The sequence below is a fragment of the Oryctolagus cuniculus genome, chromosome 7 (genome assembly GCF_051225735.1).
Source record: "Oryctolagus cuniculus isolate XC-2025 breed Fujian yellow rabbit chromosome 7, ASM5122573v1, whole genome shotgun sequence".
In the NCBI taxonomy this organism is placed as follows: domain Eukaryota; kingdom Metazoa; phylum Chordata; class Mammalia; order Lagomorpha; family Leporidae; genus Oryctolagus; species Oryctolagus cuniculus.
Genome location: NC_142873.1, coordinates 127,238,042 through 127,256,893, shown reverse-complemented (window position 1 = coordinate 127,256,893; position 18,852 = coordinate 127,238,042). Strand labels below are relative to the sequence as shown.

At 51.1% G+C, this 18,852-nt stretch overlaps 1 protein-coding gene across 2 annotated transcripts; it reads left to right on the top strand.

Moving 5' to 3' along the window:
• The first annotated feature begins 1,013 nt into the window (after positions 1–1,013).
• LURAP1 (leucine rich adaptor protein 1) lies at positions 1,014–18,728 on the top strand. 2 transcript variants are annotated; one of them, XR_007923646.3, is made up of 3 exons: positions 1,031–1,460; positions 13,809–16,607; positions 16,720–18,728. XR_007923646.3 is itself a non-coding variant. In XM_002715128.6 (2 exons), the coding sequence occupies exons 1-2, from the start codon at positions 1,263–1,265 to the stop codon at positions 14,328–14,330; spliced, it is 720 nt and encodes a 239-aa protein (XP_002715174.3). In that variant the 5' UTR covers positions 1,014–1,262; the 3' UTR covers positions 14,331–18,728. The 2 variants fall into 2 exon arrangements, 1 of the variants encoding a protein (XP_002715174.3); XM_002715128.6 differs by having other exon boundaries at positions 1,014–1,460; positions 13,809–18,728.
• Positions 18,729–18,852: the final 124 nt, after the last annotated feature.

Genomic DNA, 18,852 nt, shown 5'->3' with positions numbered 1-18,852 from the left:
TTTAAAAGTAGGAAGTGGTGGGGCCATGTGCTGCGGCATAGCAGGTAAAGCCATGGTCTGCAGTGCCGGCATCCCATATGGGCGCTGATTCAAGTCCCAGCTGCTCCACTTCCAATCCAGCTCTCTGCTATGGCCTGGGAGAAAGCAGTAGAAGATGGCCCAAGTCTTTGGACCCCTGCATCTATGTGGAAGACCCAGAAGAAGCTCTTGGCTCTTAGCTACGGATCGTCCCCAGCCCCAGCTGTTGTGGCCAACTGGGGAGTGAACCAGCAGATGGAAGATTTCTCTCTGTGTGTAACTTTGTATTTCAAATAAATAAATAAATCTTTTTTAAAAATTGGGAAGTGGTGCTGTTAGCCTATTTGTTGTTCAGAGTGTACACACCAGGAAAAAAAAACTAAAAGTGGTTGCCTCTAGGGAGTGGGGCCTGGAGGTGTGAAAGGGAAGGGCCAGGGCACCTGTCTTCATGGTACAGCCTTCTGTAACCATGGACTGGAGTTGCTTGGGTTAAAAGCCAAAACCAAACCAAACTTTTCATGGCTCCTCCTTGGCTCTGGAAACATCTTCTATAGCCCTGTTGCTCAAAGTGTGGTCCCCAGACCCACAAGCAGCATGACCATTCCCTGGGAGCCTGTTGGAAAAGCAGAATCTCAGCCCCACCTGCAGATTTACAGGATCAGAACCTGCATTTTAAGATTGGCAAGTGATGCACAGGCCCCTGGGGCTTCAGTACTGGTTGCTCCTCACTGGCCATCCACTCCTTTCGTCTGAATTCCAGCTCCCGGGGAGTGTGTGCAGGTGGCTAGCTTGATTTTAGCCGCCCGCCCGTTTTAGTTCCAGCTGGCCTACTCCAGGAAACCTTCCAAACCTTCTGTGCAGCTCTCTGAGACTTCTGTTCCTGAAATTCGCGCATCTCTAAGGCTTCGCTTTCATTCAGCAAACGTTTATTTTGGGTGCTCGTTGCGTGCCTAGCTGGAGTCAGCGCCGGGGTAGGGAGAAGGCGCTGAGCTCTCCGGGTGCACGTAGGATCGCCCAGCCTCACGGCACGCAGGGCCAGGGGTTGTGTGCGCAGCACTCGGAGACACAGCCTCACACGGCTCTGCGCGGCTTTTCTGAGAGTTACGGCGCCCTCCTCCCGCCCCCGCGCAGTGCCGGGCGGGGACCCACCGGTTCCGCTCCGCGTTAGCAGGGGCGACAGAAAGACCCCCGGGAGCAGGACCCCAGCGTCCGGCCGCCCAGCCCCGCTCGCGCTTGGGGCCCGCATGGAGGGGCCGGTGGAGTCCCAGACTCCTGACCTGCGAGACGTGGAGGGCAAGGTGGGCAGGAAGACCCCTGAAGGGCTGCTCCGTGGGCTGCGAGGCGAGTGGGAGCCGGAACCCTCTGGCGCCCTGCTACTCCCGGGGTCGCCCGGAACGGGCCACGGCCTGGGGGACAGGATCATGGCGCTGAGGATGGAGCTGGTGAGTGTGCGGGATGAGTCCCCCCGCGTAGGGCCGGAAGGGACGGACTCACGCCCCCGGAGGTGGTCTGGAGAGTCCCCACCTAACTCCTTGGGGTCCCTCCCAGATCTGTCGTAAAGCCCGGTCTGGAGGTGGGGTGACGTCCTTTTAATTGTCCCCCGAGGGTGAGTGCGCTGTGGATGCGTCCTGAGGACTAGGGCTGGGAGACGCAGGCTCTGGGAAGTTTTTCCTGCCGAGTAATTGGGGGGGGGGGGGGGCTGGGAAGTTCAGAGAACCTATCGCAGCACGCATCAGCGTCCTCCCGGTACGGGGCCACTCGTTCCCCCAGCCCCCATTCCAAGGCAGCCAGTCTTTCTCTTCCTGCAAACTGGGAATGGGCTTGGTCCCTGTGAGGAGGGGGTGTTCTCGCTAGGATTCGGCACACAAGAGATCTGAAGGGCAGAGCCGCTGAAAGCGGACTGGAGCGCTGGAGACCCCGCCTCCGCGTTCCCCAGCCCCACTTGGTGTGGGCATTTGAAAGTTCCAAGACTCAGCAGAGACAGCAGCCGGCGCTTCGGTCCCCTCACCTGCGACTCAGCCTCCCCCCCCCCCACCTTCTTGGCAAAGAGAGGCCACAGGGCAGCAGCCCTCCCCTATCCCAGTTGCTGCTGGTCTAGATTCTGAGCCAAAAGGGCAGCTGGGGCCCCCCACAGACTCCCCAGGGCCCTAGGTGGCTCCCCAGAGCCCTGGTTCCGGTGAAGGGGTGATTTACACCTGCCACGGCTTTGCAGCCAGTTCTGGAGAGCTGAGGAATTGCCCGCTGCTCCCTGGCCCCAGACCAGTAGCTGACTTGTGAGTGTGTCAGCCAAGTCTTCCTGGAGCCCCACTTTGTGCCCAGCTCTGGGAGGAAGCAAAGGGAGGAGGTCAGAGAGGCTCCCGCTCAGGCCCCAAATTAGAGACTCTGAGGAGAGCTTGATGGGCGGAGCAGTCAAGGGAGGCTCCCTGGGGGTAGTTCTTGGATGCCAAGTGTGCACCTGGCCTTGAAGGTTGGAGGCAAGTGCCAAACCCAGAGCAGGGCTGTGACTGTATCCAGCTATGCTGGGGTGGGGGAGGGACCTCACTGTGCAAACTTTAGCCCAAGGCCTAGAAAGAGACAACCTGGACTGCCCTGCTTTGCAAGGAACTTTGACTGTGTATGTGCCGGCATCGTGCCCAGCCCTTTATGTGATATTCTCTTGCAACCCTGTTAGGTAAGGAATACCTGCCTAACACAGGTAACACCAGGCACAGAGAGGTTAACTCACTGCCCAAGGTCATGAAAAAAGTGAAAAGCAGAGCCAGGATTTGAACCCAGGTCTGCTGACCACCACTTTGCATCTTTACAACTGAGACCTGTTCTGTGCTGGACACTTTACAATACGTTTTGTATCACTGGAATGAGAAAAGTGGTCATCATTTCCCCCACCTCGGATACACTTGCAGGTGCTGGTTCAGGAGCTTCCTGAACTCACAAGGAGCCTGGAGGCGCCACGCCTTGTCTTTCTGCCTCTCTCTTCTGCTTCGGTGGAGACCACCTGTTTATAAGCTGTAGGGGTACATTTCACTTCTGATTGTCTCTCTCTGTATTTTTGACCCAGCTGGCCTGGGGCATGAGGCTGGATGTAAAGGGTACAACTTAGGGAGCCTTCCTGAGCCAGGACAAGGAGAGGGGCCCTAGCATTCCCTCCACCCTCCTCAGGCTTGGAGTCCTCAGTCTCCGACCTAGAGGAGCAAGGGGTGGGGCAGGGGTTTCCCTGGGGCCACTGGAGGCAAGACTGGTGCAAGCCCTCTAAGAATTGCCCTGCAGTTGTCCTTCTTCCCTGGGGCTCCCATGCAGGGAGGGGCAGTCCTGCCCTTGTGGCCAAGGTCGGTCCTGCCTCTAGGGCTCTTCTTACCCTTCTTCTGCTGTGGAATGAGTGAATGAGTCAGACTCTGGAATGAGACCCTGGGTTTCGTGGGAATGGGAAACAATGCAACCTCCCCTCCTTAGTTCTCCCACCCAAAGAACTGTTGCTAGGGCAACAGCAGAGCCAACAGCGGAGCCGGTGTGAAGCAGCTATAGGCAGGAAGCGGGAAGGCATGGGTTCAAGTCTTGGCTGTGCTTCTGAATCACTGTGTGATCTTGAGCAGGCCCTGTCTCTCCTCGCCTCACTTTTTGTGCCTGTGGAACCTGCCTGCTGGGGCTGGGTCTTTTCCTGCAGGTTCCGTTTTGCCTGGGGCCGGAGGCTGCCCCCAGCAGGACCCCAGCATAGGCAGTCTATGTATTATCAAGGACAGGAGGAGGGAATCCGAATCCTCCTGGGAAGAGAATGGGGTTTGAGTAGCTTCTGAGGCTGTAGCTCTGCTCAGCTGTTTTTCCTCTACTCTGCTTCCAAAGAGAGAGTGTGAAATGAGTGCTGCTTTTTCTGGCCAGAAAGCCTCGCTTTCTTCCATTCTGGGGAGAGTGATGCTGTCACAGGCAGGGAATCCCATGACCGACCGTGGATTACAGAATCTGTTCCTCAGATTCCTTCTGCCCCAGCCCTCCCCGCCCTGCCCCTTCCCAGCCCTAGGGGCCACCTGAAGGGCCAAGAATAGCCTGGGCAGGACCTGCTGTCAGGACTTGGGAAGAAGGAAGCTAGCCAGACAGTGTCAGTGCAGAATGCTAAGTATTGCTGGAGCCCAAGGAGGGGCTCCTGGAAGCGACTGTGTGTGTTGAGAAAGATCACTTCCAATTGGTGGGGAGCATGTGCTTTTTTTTTTTTTTTAAAGATTTATTTATTTATTTGGAAGGCAAAGAGGCAGAGGCAGAAAGAGAGAGAGGTCTTCCGTCTGCTGGTTCACTCCTCAGATGGCTGCAATGGCTGGAGCTGTGCCTATCCGAAGCCAGGAGCCAAGAGCTTCTTCTGGGTCTCCCACGTGGGTGCAGGGGCCCAAGGACTTGGGCCATCTTCTACTGCTGTCCCAGGCCATAGCAGAGAGCTGGATCGGAAGTGGAGCAGCCGGGACTAGAACCAGCGTCCATATGGGATGCCAGCACTGTATACAGCAGCTTTACCTACTACACAACAACGCCAGCCCCGAGCATGTACTTTTTCTTCTGGTTGGTGTGCTTCTCTCCACCCTTTGTCTGGCTGAGTTCTACTTAAGCCTCAAGGTTCAGCTTCTGCCCTTTATCCTAGGGAACATTTCTTCACCTCCCCTGGTCAGGTTAAGGGCCTCTAGGTTAGACCCTCTGCACCATCATTTTCTCCAGCATTCGCTACACTGAATTTTAACGACTCGCTTCATTGCCTTACCTTTGTTTTTGCTTTTGTTTTATTTTTTAAAAAGATTTTTAAATTGATTTCTTTGAAAGAGTTAGAGATATCTTCCATCTGCTTGTTCACTCCCCAAATGGCCACAACGACTAGGGCTGGACCAAGCCAAAGTCAGGAGCCTGGAACTCCATCCAGGTCTCCCACAGGGGTGGCAGGGGCCTGAGTACTAGGATCATCTCCCGCTGCTTTCCCAGGCATATCGGCAGGAAGCTGGACTGGAAGTGAAGCAGCCGGGACTCAGACTGGTGCTCATTTGGGATGCCAGTGTCACGGGGGGTGGCTTAACCTACTGTGCCACAATACTGGCCCCTTAACTTTGTTTTTCAATTAAAAAGAAAAATAAGAGACGGCGACAGAGAGAGATGCCATTAGCTCTCTGTTTATTCATCAAATACCCGCAGTGGCCAGGCTGGGCCAGGCCAAAGCCGGGACCCTGAACCCAGTCTAGGTCTCCCAGGTGGATCACAGAGATGTGCTTGAGCCATCTCCTGCTGCCTCCCAGGGTGCTCATTAGCAGGAACCTGGAATTGGGAGTGCAGCTGGGACTCACTCCGAGATGGGATGCAGGCAGCCCAACCAGCGTCCTAACCACTAGGCCAAAGGCCTGCCCCATTGTCTTCTCTTATCCAGTAGACTGTGAACTTTCTGAGCGTAAGAAATAGTGCCTTTTTTTCCTTCATCTAACACAGTGCCACACCTTTAAGAAACACTGAATAAATATTTGTTCCATGATTGAATGGATTAATTCTATCTTGAGGAAGGGTGGGAAGACTTCCTAGAGGAGAAGGCATTGGAGCTAAGCCTGAAAAATGAATAAAGTCTGTGAGAATTCCTGTGGAAGATGGCAGAGTGAACGCATGTACTTGCCTTCATTCATTTCTGAAACTCCACTAAAAAGCCAGTAGAAGGATTATTTTTAAAGGCATAAATCCATTCTGACAATGAGAATAAAAGAGAAGATAACAGGAACAAAGTTAGGGGAACTGAAAAGCAGAGAGAAAGTGGTGATTAACTCAGACCTGAAAAAAGCCGGATACTAACCAGCAGCAGGAAAAATTCAAAAGCAACCCATTTTCTCTTAAGGGCACAGTAGGATAGGCTGCTTGGGAAGCCAGCATCCTGTATTGGATGCCTGTTGGGGGCCTGGCTACTCTTCTTCCAATCCAACCTCTTGCTAATGCATCCCGGGATGCAGCAGGTGATGGCTCAAGTTCTTTGGCCCCTGCCACCCATGTGAGAGACCCAGATGGTATTCCTGGCTCCTGGCTTGGGCTTGGCCCAGCCCTGGCCAAGTCCTGGTTGTTGCAGGTGTCCAGGGAGTGAACCATTGAGCAGAAGATCTCTCTCTCTCTTTCTCTCTGTCTCTCTTGCTTGTTCACTTTCTCTTGCTCTGCCTTTCAAGTAGATGAAAATAAATAAACATTTAAAAAAAAAAAAAAAACCTCAAAGATCTTAGGAGTTGGAAGCACCAGTTACTCATGGAGCTGGGAAAAACAAATGGGACTGAAAAAAAAAAAAAGATTAGTTGAATGTTTGTATAAACATCATAATGTAGGGGCTGGCACTGTGGTGTGGAGGGGTAAGTGGCCGCCTGCAATGCCAGCATCCCATATGGGAGTGCCTGTGTTTGGGTCCTGGCTCCTCTTCAGATTCCAGCTTCCTACTACTGCATATCTGGGAGGCAGCAGGGGATGGTTGAAGTACTAGGGTCCCTGCCACCCATGTGTAAGGACTTGATTGAATTGCAGGGTCTTGCCTTCATCCTGGCCCAGCTCCAGATATTGTGGACATCTGAGGAATGAACCAGTGGATGGAAGGTCTGTGTGTGTGTGTGTGTGTGTGTGCCTTTCAAATAATAACTATATATGTCTATATTAAAATTGATAAATAATTTTAAATAATTTTAAAGTCATATTGTAGGATCCCCTTCCTAACTGCGTAACCAGGTGCCAGCAGAAGACTGGAGTCATAAGGTTTGGAGAGAGAAAGGAGGAAGGGAAACCAGCAGCAGCGCATCTGTAGTATGAGTTTTGTTTAATGCATTTAGTTTGGTAAAGGACTATCACTGGTGTTTTCACTGTTAATATATTTGTCCCCAGGACCAAAGAATTGAAGATACTTTCCTCTGTCACATGTCTTTAGTAGTCTGTGCAGTGTGTGATAGCTCAGTTATTTTTGTCCATGGCTCCTTATTGAAACTGCAAGCTCTTGTTAAGCAGAGACAGTTTCTTCAGTATCTTTGTAATTATTAATAATCACTTGTTGAATTGAATTAGAGTTGTTATATCTTCCAAACATACACAGTGCCAGGTATAAATTTTTGTTCTATGCATAAACCGTGGTAAATAAGTGGACCCAGGGCTGATGCTGTGGCATAAGCTGCTACCTGCAATGCTAGCATACCATAGGGGCACTGGTTCAAATCCTGCCTGCTCCACTTCTGATCCAGCTCCCTGTTAATGTGCCTGGGAAAGCAGTGGAAGATGGCCCAAGTACTTCGGGCCCCTGCTACCCACTTAGGAGACTGGAAGAAGCTCCCACCTCCTGGCTTCGTTGCGAACATTTGGGGAGTGAATCAGTGATGGAAATCTCTCTCTCTCTCTCTCTGTAACTCTGCCTTTCAAGTAAATACAATAAATCTTAAAAAAAAAAAAAAAGTGGATGACAGAAATATGTAGCTAAACAGTTACCATTTATTAACTAATACTTGTCAGTGTATGCTAGACGTGTTAATATGTTCCTTTCATTTCTTAAGGTAAACCTTTAAATGAGATGGTATCAATATATCAAAACAACCTTTTTTAAAGATTTATTTGTTTAGGGGCCGGTGCTGTGGTACAGAGAGTTAATGCCCTGGCCTGAAGCACCGGCATCCCATATGGGCGCTGGATCGAGACTCGGCTGCTCCACTTCCAATCCAGCTCTCTGCTATGGCCTGGGAAAGCAGTAGAAGATGGCCCAAGTTCTTGGGCCCCTGCACCCATGTGGGAGACCTGGAAGAAGCTCCTGGCTCTGGCTTTGGACTGGTGCAGCTCCGGCCTTTGCTGCCAACTAGGGAGTGAACCATCAAATGAAAGACATCTCTCTCTCTCTGCCTCTCCTCTCTGTGTAACTCTTTCAAATAAATAAATAAATCTTTTTTTTTTTTTTTTTAAGAAAAGATGTACTTGTTTATTTGAAAGGCAGAGATACAGAGAAGGGAGGGGGGAGAGATCTTTCATCCACTGGTTCATTCTTTCTCTTCACTCTGCTTTTCAAATAAATAAGTACGTGGAAGACCCACAGGAAGCTCCTGGCTCCTGGCTTCAGATCGGCACAGCTCCGGCTGTTGTTGCCAACTGGGGAGTGAACCAGCAGATAAAAGACCTTTCTCTCATTCTCTCTCTCTCTCTCTGCCAGTCCTTCTCTCTTTGTGTAACTCTGCCTGTCAAATAAATAAATAAATCTTAAAAAAAAAAACTGATAATAAGGCAAGATGTACCTGGGACTCCTTAAAAAAAAGGAAAAAGAAAAAGATAATGCTCATTTTCTGTGAGCCTTTGGAAGCCCCTTCGTGTGTGTGTGTGTGTGTGTGTGTGAGAGAGAGAGAGAGAGAGAGAATAAGCAGAAGGTCTCTAGACTAGAAGATACCAAGTACAGCTGAGGCAAGAGGGATTAAATTCAAATGTATTAAATATTATGAAATGTACTAAATATCATGAAATGCCCCTCTTGACCTGTATGCCTACTTGGCTTCCAGAATATTGGCAGCCTTGCTTAAGTTATACTCTCTTGATGGGTATAATTTGAATAAAGAGATGAACCCAAAGGGGGAAAAAATACTGACTTCAGACTTCCCCAGTAAAATAGGCCCTGTGGTAAAGCAAGCCTCCCGGAAGTACAGAGTTTTCAATAATCTTTTTTGAAAGATTTATTTGTTTATTCAAAAGGCACAGTGGGAGAGATCTTCCATCTGCTGGTCCACTCCCCAAATGGCAGCAACAGCCAGGGCCAGCTGGACCAGGCTGAAGCCAGGAGCCAGGAACTCCGTCCTGGTTTCCCACATGGGTGGCAGGGCCCAAGCACTTGGATCATCATCCACTATCTTCTCAGCAAGGAGCTGGTCAGAAACGTGGAGCAGCTGGGACTTGAACCAGCACTCCAGTGTGTGATGTCAGCATTGCAAGTGGCAGTTTAACCTGCTGTGCCACAGTGCTGCCACCCAGTTTTCAGTCATTTGACTGACCATTCTGAAATGTCAACAGCAGTTAAAGATCATGGGATATCTGGCCTGCTGGTTATATAGACTTAAACAAATAGAAAAGTGCTACTTGAATACAGTGAAGATAACATAGGGAAATGAATACTTACAAAAAGCATTAATCATATCCTTAAAGAGATAAAAGACGATATCGCAGCAATGAACAAAACCAGGAAGCTATATGAAAAAAAAAAAAAAAAGGAAAACTCAGGGAACTGAAAACAATACTTGGAAATAAAAACCTGATTTAAAAAGAGAAAAATTCAGAAGAAGAGTTGGTAATGTTGAAATAGTTCAGAAACTGAAGTAAATATAGAAAGATATGGTAGAGGGAAAAAAACAGGGTCAATTAGAGACATCCTCTACCCAAATAGCAAAATTCCCAGAGAGAGCAGGAAAAATTGGGCGATAAATAATTATCAAAGAAATAATTAAAGAACATCTCCCAGAGGGAGGGAGGAAGGGAAGTATCCTCACAGTCTTAGAATTTTATCTACGAACTACACTGAATCTGTTCTCTTTGCATTAATATCACAACACGAGAATTGTGTTGTAGTGATTCTCATGCGTTTGCTGTGATCCTGAGGTTCTAATGTATTAATACTTTCCTTTAAGAGAAAGATCTCTCAAAACTGAAGGACACCAATTTCCAGATTGAAACGGTCCATCGAGCAGTTATCTCCATGATGAAAACACACCACACACGCCATGGCAGATTTCTGCGGAGATTTAGAACACTGGGACGAGAGAGGTGATCCTAGAAACTTGCAGCAGCAGTAGGAAGAGGGTCGCACAGGAAGGATCAGGAACCAGAACAGCATTACACACTGAAAATCAGAAGATAATGGAACAGTGCCTTACACGCTGAGGGAGGCAACTTTCTACATCTAGCCAGACTAATAACACTGTGAAGAGATTATCTATCTACTTTAAGATTTATTTATTTATTTGAACAGTTACACAGAGAGAGAAGGAGAGGCAGAGAGAGAGAGAGAGGTCTTCCATCCACTGGTTCACTTCCAAATGGCTGCACCAGCTGAAGCTGTGCTGATCCAAAACCAGGAGCCAGGAGCTTCTTCCGGATCTCCCACGTGGGTGCAGGGGCCCAAGGCTTTGGGCCATCTTCTACTGCTTTCCCAGGCCATAGCAGAGAGCCAGATCGGAAATGAAGCAGCCAGGACTCGAACCAGTGCCAATATGGGATGCCAGCACTGCAGGCAGCGGCTTTACCCACTACACCACAGTGCCGGCCCCGAGAATAATATTTTAAAAAGTGCAAACCTTCTGCAGATTTACCTCCTGTGCAGACTTTCTCGGGATGCTATTGGAGGGAGAGCACCACTCACTCCATGAAAGAGCAAATCAAGAAAGATACGGGGTCGGCGCCGCGGCTCACTAGGCTAATCCTCTGCTTTCGGCTCCGGCACCCCGGGTTCTAGTCCCGGTCGGGGCACCGGATTCTGTCCCGGTTGCCCCTCTTCCAGGCCAGCTCTCTGCTGTGGCCAGGGAGTGCAGTGGAGGATGGCCCAAGTACTTGGGCCCTGCACCCCATGGGAGACCAGGAGAAGTACATGGCTCCTGCCATCAGATCAGCGCGGTGCGCTGGATGCAGCGCGCCGGCCACAGTGGCCATTGGAGGGTGAACCAACGGCAAAGGAAGACCTTTCTCTCTGTCTCTCTCTCTCACTGTCCACTCTGCCTGTCAAAAAAAAAAAAAAAAAAAAAAAAAAGATACGGGCTCTAAGAAACAAGGCGTGCCTCTGAGGAGAGGCCCTGATGGAGCTGTGAAGTGTTTGAGAGGCTTGAGAGGGGAATTCAGACAAGGGGTGGGACATTTGAGGATGATGTACTGAGAACCTCATAGCAAACTAGCTGAAATAACAAAGGCTGTGCTGTGGAGAATGTAAAATCCTAAGACATTTTAGAAGTCACTCTGGAAACTATATAGGCTTAGCTGTGAATATCCTAATAAGGCAAACACTGAATAATTTTATTATTGCTTGGTGGGAGGAGGGGGAGATGGGGTGATGGGAAGGATTTCTGTACAGGAGTGGAGTAAGGAGGGGATGAAAGTTAAACCCTTAACCTCTGTAGTGTGGGAAATCAACAGAAAATGCCCAAGCTTAAGAATCAAGAAGTAGGGATGTAAGCATGCTATTTGGAGCTGAGGAGGTAGGAACCAGTCAACGACTAGAAAATTAACAGCAGTCTCTAGAAAGTGGGGTGGAGGAACTATCACTGTTGACAACAAAACCCGTGGAGCCGTTCGCCTCTTGATGTGCACCTGTGATGTAATGCGGCAGGGTCTTAGGGTCACAGGGCAGGCACCGTCGTGAAGAAGTTGGGGTGCCAGCTGTGGAGGTGTTCCGCTTTCACTCTCCCGGAGCGGGCGAGGATCCCGGTGCTCCCGTACTTAGGAATCAGAGCGCCGCGAAGCCCCTGATGCTGCCAAGCAGCCGCGGAGGCACAGGTTCAGACCTGTGCCCCTGAGCTGCGAGGGACCCCCGGGGATGACCCACAAAGGCAGACTCACTTCCAGGGCAGACAGGGAGGCTGTGCGTGGCGGAGGGAGGTCCTGGAGCCCCAGCCACTGGGGGGCGGGGTGGGGGGGGCAAGCCTGCCCTCCTCCAGGACCTGCTAGTGATTTCCTGGAGAGCACAGGGAAGCAGGTTAGTCCCCTCTGTTCCCCAGCCCTCGTCTTCCCCGTTCACTCTCAGGTTGGACTAGTCTTGGGCCCTTTGGACATCTTACTGGCGAATCTGGACCAGTTTGATAGTTAATACCCTAAACGTGAAGATCAGAGTTCAGTGGGATGGGATTTTAATACTTAACTTTTTTTAAAGTTTTTTTTTTTTTTTTTTTTTTTTTTTTAAGATTTATTTATCTGAAAGGCAGGGTGACAGAGAGAGAAAGGGAGAGACAGAGAGTGAGATCTTACATCTACTGGTTCACTCCCCAAATGGCCATAATGGCTGGGCCTGAGCCAGATCAAAGCCAGGAGCCTGCAACTCCATCTGGGTTTCCCATGTTCTGCTGCTTTCCCAGGAGCATTAGCAGGAAGCTGGATCAGAGGCGGAGGAGCCGGGACTCGAACCACCATTCATATGGGATGCCAGAATGGCAGGCAGCAGCTTAACCTGCTGCTGCACAACGCCAAAGGCCCCAATACTTAACATGTTCTGAGACTTTTCTTTGTGTTAGGCACTGTATTGAGTCCTTAGTAGATCTCATCTCAAAATCCTTACAGCCACTTGTGAAAAGAGTGATTTAGCCCTGTTTTACAAGCACGGAAACTGAAGTGCAAAGATAAAAAAAAAAGAATCCCCAGTTTTAAGCAGGTCATATAGCTAATCTGTGGCAGAGCTGAAAAACCTTTACAACTTTTTTCTAAGAGAGCATGTGTATGAGTGAAAGCAGGCTCCTGTCTGCTGGTTCACTACCCCCATGCCCGCAAAGGCCCAGCCACAGCCCGGAACTGGGAACTTAACCTAGGTCTCCCATGTGAGTGGCAGGGACACAACTACTCAAACATCACTGCCTCCCAGGGTCTGCATTAGCAGGAAGCTGGAGTCAGGAGCCAGACCTGGGTGTTGAACCCAGGCATTCCAATGTGGGGCATGGGCATCTTAAGTGCTTTTTTTTTTTCCCCAAGATTTATTTATTTGCTTGAAAGGCAGAGTTACAGAGAGGCAGAGAAATAGAGAAGTCTTCCATCTGTTGGTTCACTCCCCAGTTGGTGCAATGGCCAGAGCTGAGCTGATCCAAAGCCAGGAGCCTGGAGCTTCATCTGGGTCTGCCACGTGGATGCAGGGGCCCAAGAACTTGGGCCATCTTCTGCTAATTTCCCAGGCCATAGCAGAGAGCTGGATTGGAAGTGCAGGCGGCAGCTTTACCCGCTACACCACAGCACCGGCCCCTTAAGTGGTGTTTTAACCACGAGGCTAAACACCCACCCTGAGAGCTAATTTTTTTTTTTTTTTTTTTTAAGATTTATTGTTTTAAAAGTCAGAGTCAGAATGACAGAGAAAGAGGTCCTCTGTCCACTGGTTCATTCCTCAAATGCTCACAGCTCAGACCAAAGCCAGGAGCCAAGAACTCCACCCACATATCCCATATGGGTGTCAAGAAACCAAGTACTTGGCCATCATCCGTTGTCTCCCAGGTACATTAGCAGAAAGCTGGATCAGAAGCAAGGAGTAGCCAGGACTGAAACCATGTACTCTGATAGAGGATGCGGGTGTCCCGAGCAGCAGCATAATTCATTTTGACAGCTGGAATTCCAAGCAGCAGTTTGGCTGCCTCTGAAACCCACGCCCCAAACCATTCTATCTCAAGGCTTCTTAAAAGTGAAGCACAGGCTGGCGCCGCGGCTCACTAGGCTAATCCTCCGCCTAGCGGCGCCAGCACACCGGGTTCTAGTCCCGGTCGGGGCGCCGGATTCTGTCCCAGTTGCCCCTCTTCCAGGCCAGCCCTCTGCTGTGGCCAGGGAGTGCAGTGGAGGATGGCCCAGGTACTTGGGCCCTGCACCCCATGGGAGACCGGGAAAAGCACCTGGCTCCTGGCTCCTGCCATCGGATCAGCGCGGTGCACTGGCCGCGGCGGCCATTGGAGGGTGAACCAACGGCAAAAGGAAGACCTTTCTCTCTGTCTCTCTCTCTCACTGTCCACTCTGCCTGTCAAAAAAAAAAAAAAAAAAAAGTGAAGCACAGTTCGTGGAGTAGGCCTCTTAGACATGCTGCGGAACCCCTTGGCCCCAAATCCAGAACTAACTCCTTCTCCCACTCCCTCCAGGCTTACCTGCGAGCCGTGGACGTGAAGATCCTGCAGCAGCTGGTGACCTTGAATGAGGGCATCGAGGCAGTGCGCTGGCTGTTGGAGGAGCGGGGGACATTGACCAGCCATTGCAGCAGCCTCACCAGCAGCCAATACAGCCTGACGGGCGGGAGCCCAGGCCGCTCTAGGCGAGGCAGCTGGGACAGCCTGCCGGACCCCAGTTCAGCTGACCGCCTGGATAGCGTCTCTATTGGCAGCTTCCTGGACACCGTGGCCCCCAGCGAGCTGGATGAGCAGGGCCCACCTGGCGCTCCCCACCCGGAGACCAACTGGGCAAAGGCTCTGCCCAGTGGGGAGAGGGCCAGGACGGAGGCGGAGCTGACAGCCAGCAGGCTAGGGAGCTTGAGATCAGTGTGGAAGCCCCCAGGGGAGGGGCTGCAAGGCGGAACTCCTGAGTCCCCAGAGGAGGAGAGCGCTCAGCTGGGCTTTGAGAGCCACTGGTACTGGGGGCAGTGCCAGGATGATGTGACCTTCTTGTAATGACTTTCCCACTCCTTTGTATTCCTGTTGCTCTTTTATCCCTCAGCCCGGTCTCTCGCAAAATTTACTCTCCCCCAATCTGGGACTAGGAAGAGGCTGCATGGACATCACTATGGAAACCTAGCTCACCAGCCCTCTGGTCCCTAGGGAGCCTCTGCCTTCATCTCTCAATTACTCGGTCCCTAGAGCTATTTCTATAGAGACGTTGACTCTGGAGGCCTGGCCCGGAATTCTGGTGTGATGGTGTCTTCCCTCTCTACCCCTGACTTGGTAAGGGCTTAAGGAATTTAGGAGACCACTGATGAAGAGACAGAGGTGTAATTACCTTATCCACAGTCTAGAAGCCTGGGCCCCTGCCTCATGGCCAAAAGATTGAGGAGGAACCTGGACTTTCAGGGCCAACCCTCTATGGCTTGGCCCTCCCAGAAGCCTTTAGGCTGGTAGCCCCACTCTTTCCTACCTGCTGAGTGATGTCATTTCCTGCCTGGATGGACTAGCCTTTCCTCTGTACCAGTCCTTGGCTGGTGATAGGTCAGTGTTTGAGCCCCTGATGTCAAGTGGGACCATAGCACTTCCTGTCCATACCGTTACTTCTTGTGAGGGAGAAGTCGCAGGAAGGTTCCTCGCTGTGTACTGTTGGTGCTGCTTTTCAGAAGATTCTTATTTTTAAAACGGAGTTCTCATTTTGTCCTTGGGAGGGGTCTCACTTCCTCTGTGGCTGCACCTGCTGGATGCCTCGCTCAGGTCTCTGTGCTTTTTGGGAGAGAAACTGCCAGAGGCCTTCACCTTTGGCTCTCAGTCTGTCGGGGTCCCTCCCCCACCCCCAGCCCTCCTGGCTGGCCTCCCTGCTGGCTCCATTCCTGTCTTCCAGCTCCCTTTCTCTTTCCTCTTCAGGCCTTTTATATGGAGATGAGTCCTGACCCCCTCTCCCTATTGTTGTGGGGAGCCTAGGGGGTGTACAAGAATCTTGGGTGGGGGCGGGGTGGCAGTGTCACCCCCCCCATGACTACCCTTCCCCCACCCTATCCCCAGCCTCCCACCGTTTGTCACAAGGATGCCTGCCTGAGGTTGGTACACAAGGAATCTCCTTGTCTGGACCACAATGTGGGGGTGTGGCAGGGAAAGACAGAGGCTCTTTGGTCCCTGGGCTCTGTCATGGAGGGGGGAGGGACAGGGGAAAGGCTTCTCACCCTTGTCTCTTAGAGCAAGCCCCTGACTCCTAGACCGTAGGAGGAAGCAGGGGACTGGCTCTGGGCCTGGGTTCCAGGGCTCTAGCAATAACACCAAAGAAGGCTCTCAGGAAAGCTACCAAGCTCGGGCTCAGGGACTAGATAGGGGGAGAGTGGGTCAAGGACTGTGACTCCTGTCAGAGTGAACACTTGGGAATTAACCCTTTGAACCCTGGGTAACTGCTCCAATGTTGGGCCCTGTGATTAGATCATTGGAGGGAAAAAAGGAAGGAAGATTATGCTCTTGGGCTGTTCACAGTGCCCTCTTGAGTTGGTAGAGTCTCCCCCAGATTCTGGAGTAACTTTGCTCTTTCTCCGCTTTCCACTTTGTGCTGGGGAGGGGAAGGGCAGGGAGCCAAGGTGACCATGTCTGCATACCCTAACTCCTCAAGTCTTGATTTGCGCCTCCCGCCTCGAGGCTCCTGGAGCAATACCTTTAGTAGGTGGCTGTCCCTGAGACCTCTCTCCTCCTCCCAGCCCCTCAAAGTGTTGGAAAAACATCCTCAGCCTCTGCTGTCCACCACTCCTCACCAGCCTGGGGCTCCTGACTTCTGTTGAGGGGAGGAATTTGAATTTCCTATTCCAAATCCCTATTCTGTAGCCATTTGGTAGTGTGCCCTTAGGTAGGGGCCCTTCTTGGAAGCCATTGTATTTATTCCTTTTGGAGGATCGCTGGTTCAGGTAGTGTCAAACTTCTGAAACGAAGATGTGGTCTGCCCCCTTGTGGTCATGACATGCCATTGCCAGGGTTGCTGGGTGGAACCTCCAAGTTCAAATTTAAAAATACAGCCTTCTAGAAGATCAGTCTCCTCAGTACTCAGAGAAATTAGAGAATCAGACCTAGAGAGGGCATGGACTTGGGCAGTGTCATACACTGTAAGTCTGGAGAGAACCTGGATCGAATGCCCATAGCTCCACACTTGGCCGGGCTGTTACCACCACTGAAGCCCAAAGGGACTGAAAGCAATTTTCCCTGCTGGAATGGTTGAGTCCCCATCCCACCCAGGAGAGGTACCTCATCTTTAGAGAGAGAGCGGCAGGCTCTGAGGTAAGAGAATTGGGCCTGGACTGGGTGGAGGGTCGACTAGTCTGGGCCTTGTGTGATAAAAATCCATCCCAGACTCAACTCTTTTTTTTTTTTTTTTTTTTTTTCTGGGAAGGACCAAGTAGCTCCAGACATGGAGGCAGAGCTCTGCATTTCAGACCTGGAGGTGAGAAGAGGGGGCTCCGTGAGCCTAAGCGGAGCTTGCAGAGGCGGGGTTCCATGGTCAGGGAATTACAGGTCAACGGGTAGGCACCCGAGAGTGTTGGTGCCAGAGAGGTGGACAGGAGGGTCTACCCTGGTGCTGCATCCTGTCTGATTACCTTACACTCCAGTTCACTACCAAAGCAGCCCTGGAGCCCCAGTGAACACACATCCCTGGGCCCTCCTGCCTGCCTTGGGATTGACTGGTTGAGGCTCTGGGTTATGGGGAGAAGGGAAGGACAGGCAGAGAGATGGGAAGCTGAGATGAAAATGGTGTTGAAAGTATGACTGGGAGAGCCTGCCGCCACCCACTTGTGCTGGGGCCTCTGTCAGGGCTCGGGGGGTCAAAGCAGAGATGAGACTGCTCGTAGTGGCTGCAAAACAGTGCCTGGGAGGATTCGGGACAGTGCTGGCCTGGGTGGGTCCATCCAGGGGACATGAGACCCTGTGGGTGGGCGAGTGTAACAGGTGCCTGCATCTGGGACGGGGCTGACCGGAAGCTCAGATTCCATCTTAGTAGGAAGCGTTCGGGGTTGTAGTGGACTGAAGCTCATTGCGGTGCCAGGCACACACTGGGTGTTCAGCTATACCTCTTCAATGAATGGAAAAATGCATGTGTGAAAACCCACAGGGACATGTGACTTAGTAAAAGGAAAAAAGAAAAGTTCATCATTTATAAGCCATGTGATGTAAAGCCTTCTCCTTAATTCTTAGCATCCATATAAGCACATTGTTACCTGGGTTGTTCCTTAGAAATGTGCTCAAGGTCAGAAGGATAAGAAGTGAGCCTACTGTGAACCTGGAGCAGGAACCCTCCCCACGAGGCAGACCCCACCCCCCTAGAGCACAGGGCCAGTGTACTTGTTTCATCCCAAATTCAATGGCTTAAAAACCAAACTTCCTTCTTACAGTTCCAGAAGTCCAAGATCTGCAATCGGTGTCACTGGGCCGATGTCAAGGCTGACAGGCCCTGGGGCGGAGTCTGTTTCCTCGCCTTCTCCAGCCTCTAAAGGCTGCTGCATTTCTCAGTGCGCGGCTTCTTCCTCCATCTCCAAAGCCAGCAGCACAGCATCTTCTGCCTTCTCTGCCCTCTGCCTCCCTCCCCCTCTCTGATTCTACACCAGAGTTACGTTGTGATTTCCAGTGCTGCCCCTGCGTTGCCCTCACAGGGATAATCCAGGCTCCTCCATCTCAGGATCCGTGGTTTAAGTACATCTTCAAAGTCCCCTTTTCCTCGTAGTCGCAGGTCCTGGGGACTGGGGGGTGGACATCTTCTGGGGAGGGGCTGCTATTCAGCCTGCCACAGGACAGGAGGACGCACCCAGCTGTCTGCACACAGGTGGACCTGTGTGCTTTATCCAGACTTCGTCAGCCTGACGTGAGGGGTGGTGCTGAGCGGGGAAGCGGCAGGTCCAGCCCCTCTATCTGGAGGATGGCAAATGCCTCCTGTACCCAGGAGAAAGTCTCCGTGTAGGAGCTATGTAAGACTCTCCTGATGGCCTGGTGGAGGGAGGGTTCCAGCAGACTTGGTGTTCTCCAGAACCGTCCTGTGCTCCTCTTCCTGCAAGAGATAGGTTAGTTGCCTCCATTTAAGCCTTTTATTTATTTTATTCCTTAGGAGGTAAACCGTGTTCCTCAGAGGGTGGTGAATTCCATCACAGCTGATGCTAGGCCTCTTGTTTTATTTTTGTCTTTTGATCCCTGATCCCTGTTCTCATTCCTCTCCCTGACATGGGCATACACGCAAATGTGTCAGTATATGTTTGGACGTCCATGTGTATTTGAGAAAATATATAATTATGTGTTGTGTGCTTATATATAATATATATGATATATGCTATACTTTTACAGAAATCTAACTTCCATAATGAATTGCCCCTGTATTTTAGTGATTTAACACAATAAAGATTTATTTTTCACTTATTCCACACAGTGCAGGTATTCTTGGTTGGACAGCTCTCCTCTGCTGTCCACTTCAGGTCCTGCCCCCTTTTGTTTTCAGATGGTGGTACCCTGATGCTGGCAGGCATTCTAAGATTCCCTGTCA

Bases quoted from the DNA above. Each gene is read 5' to 3' on its own strand.
- LURAP1 (XM_002715128.6), top strand. From the start codon at position 1,263: ATGGAGGGGCCGGTGGAGTCCCAGACTCCTGACCTGCGAGACGTGGAG. The intron at 1,461-13,808 runs GTGAGTGTGCGG...CACTCCCTCCAG, and splicing joins TGGCGCTGAGGATGGAGCTG to GCTTACCTGCGAGCCGTGGA.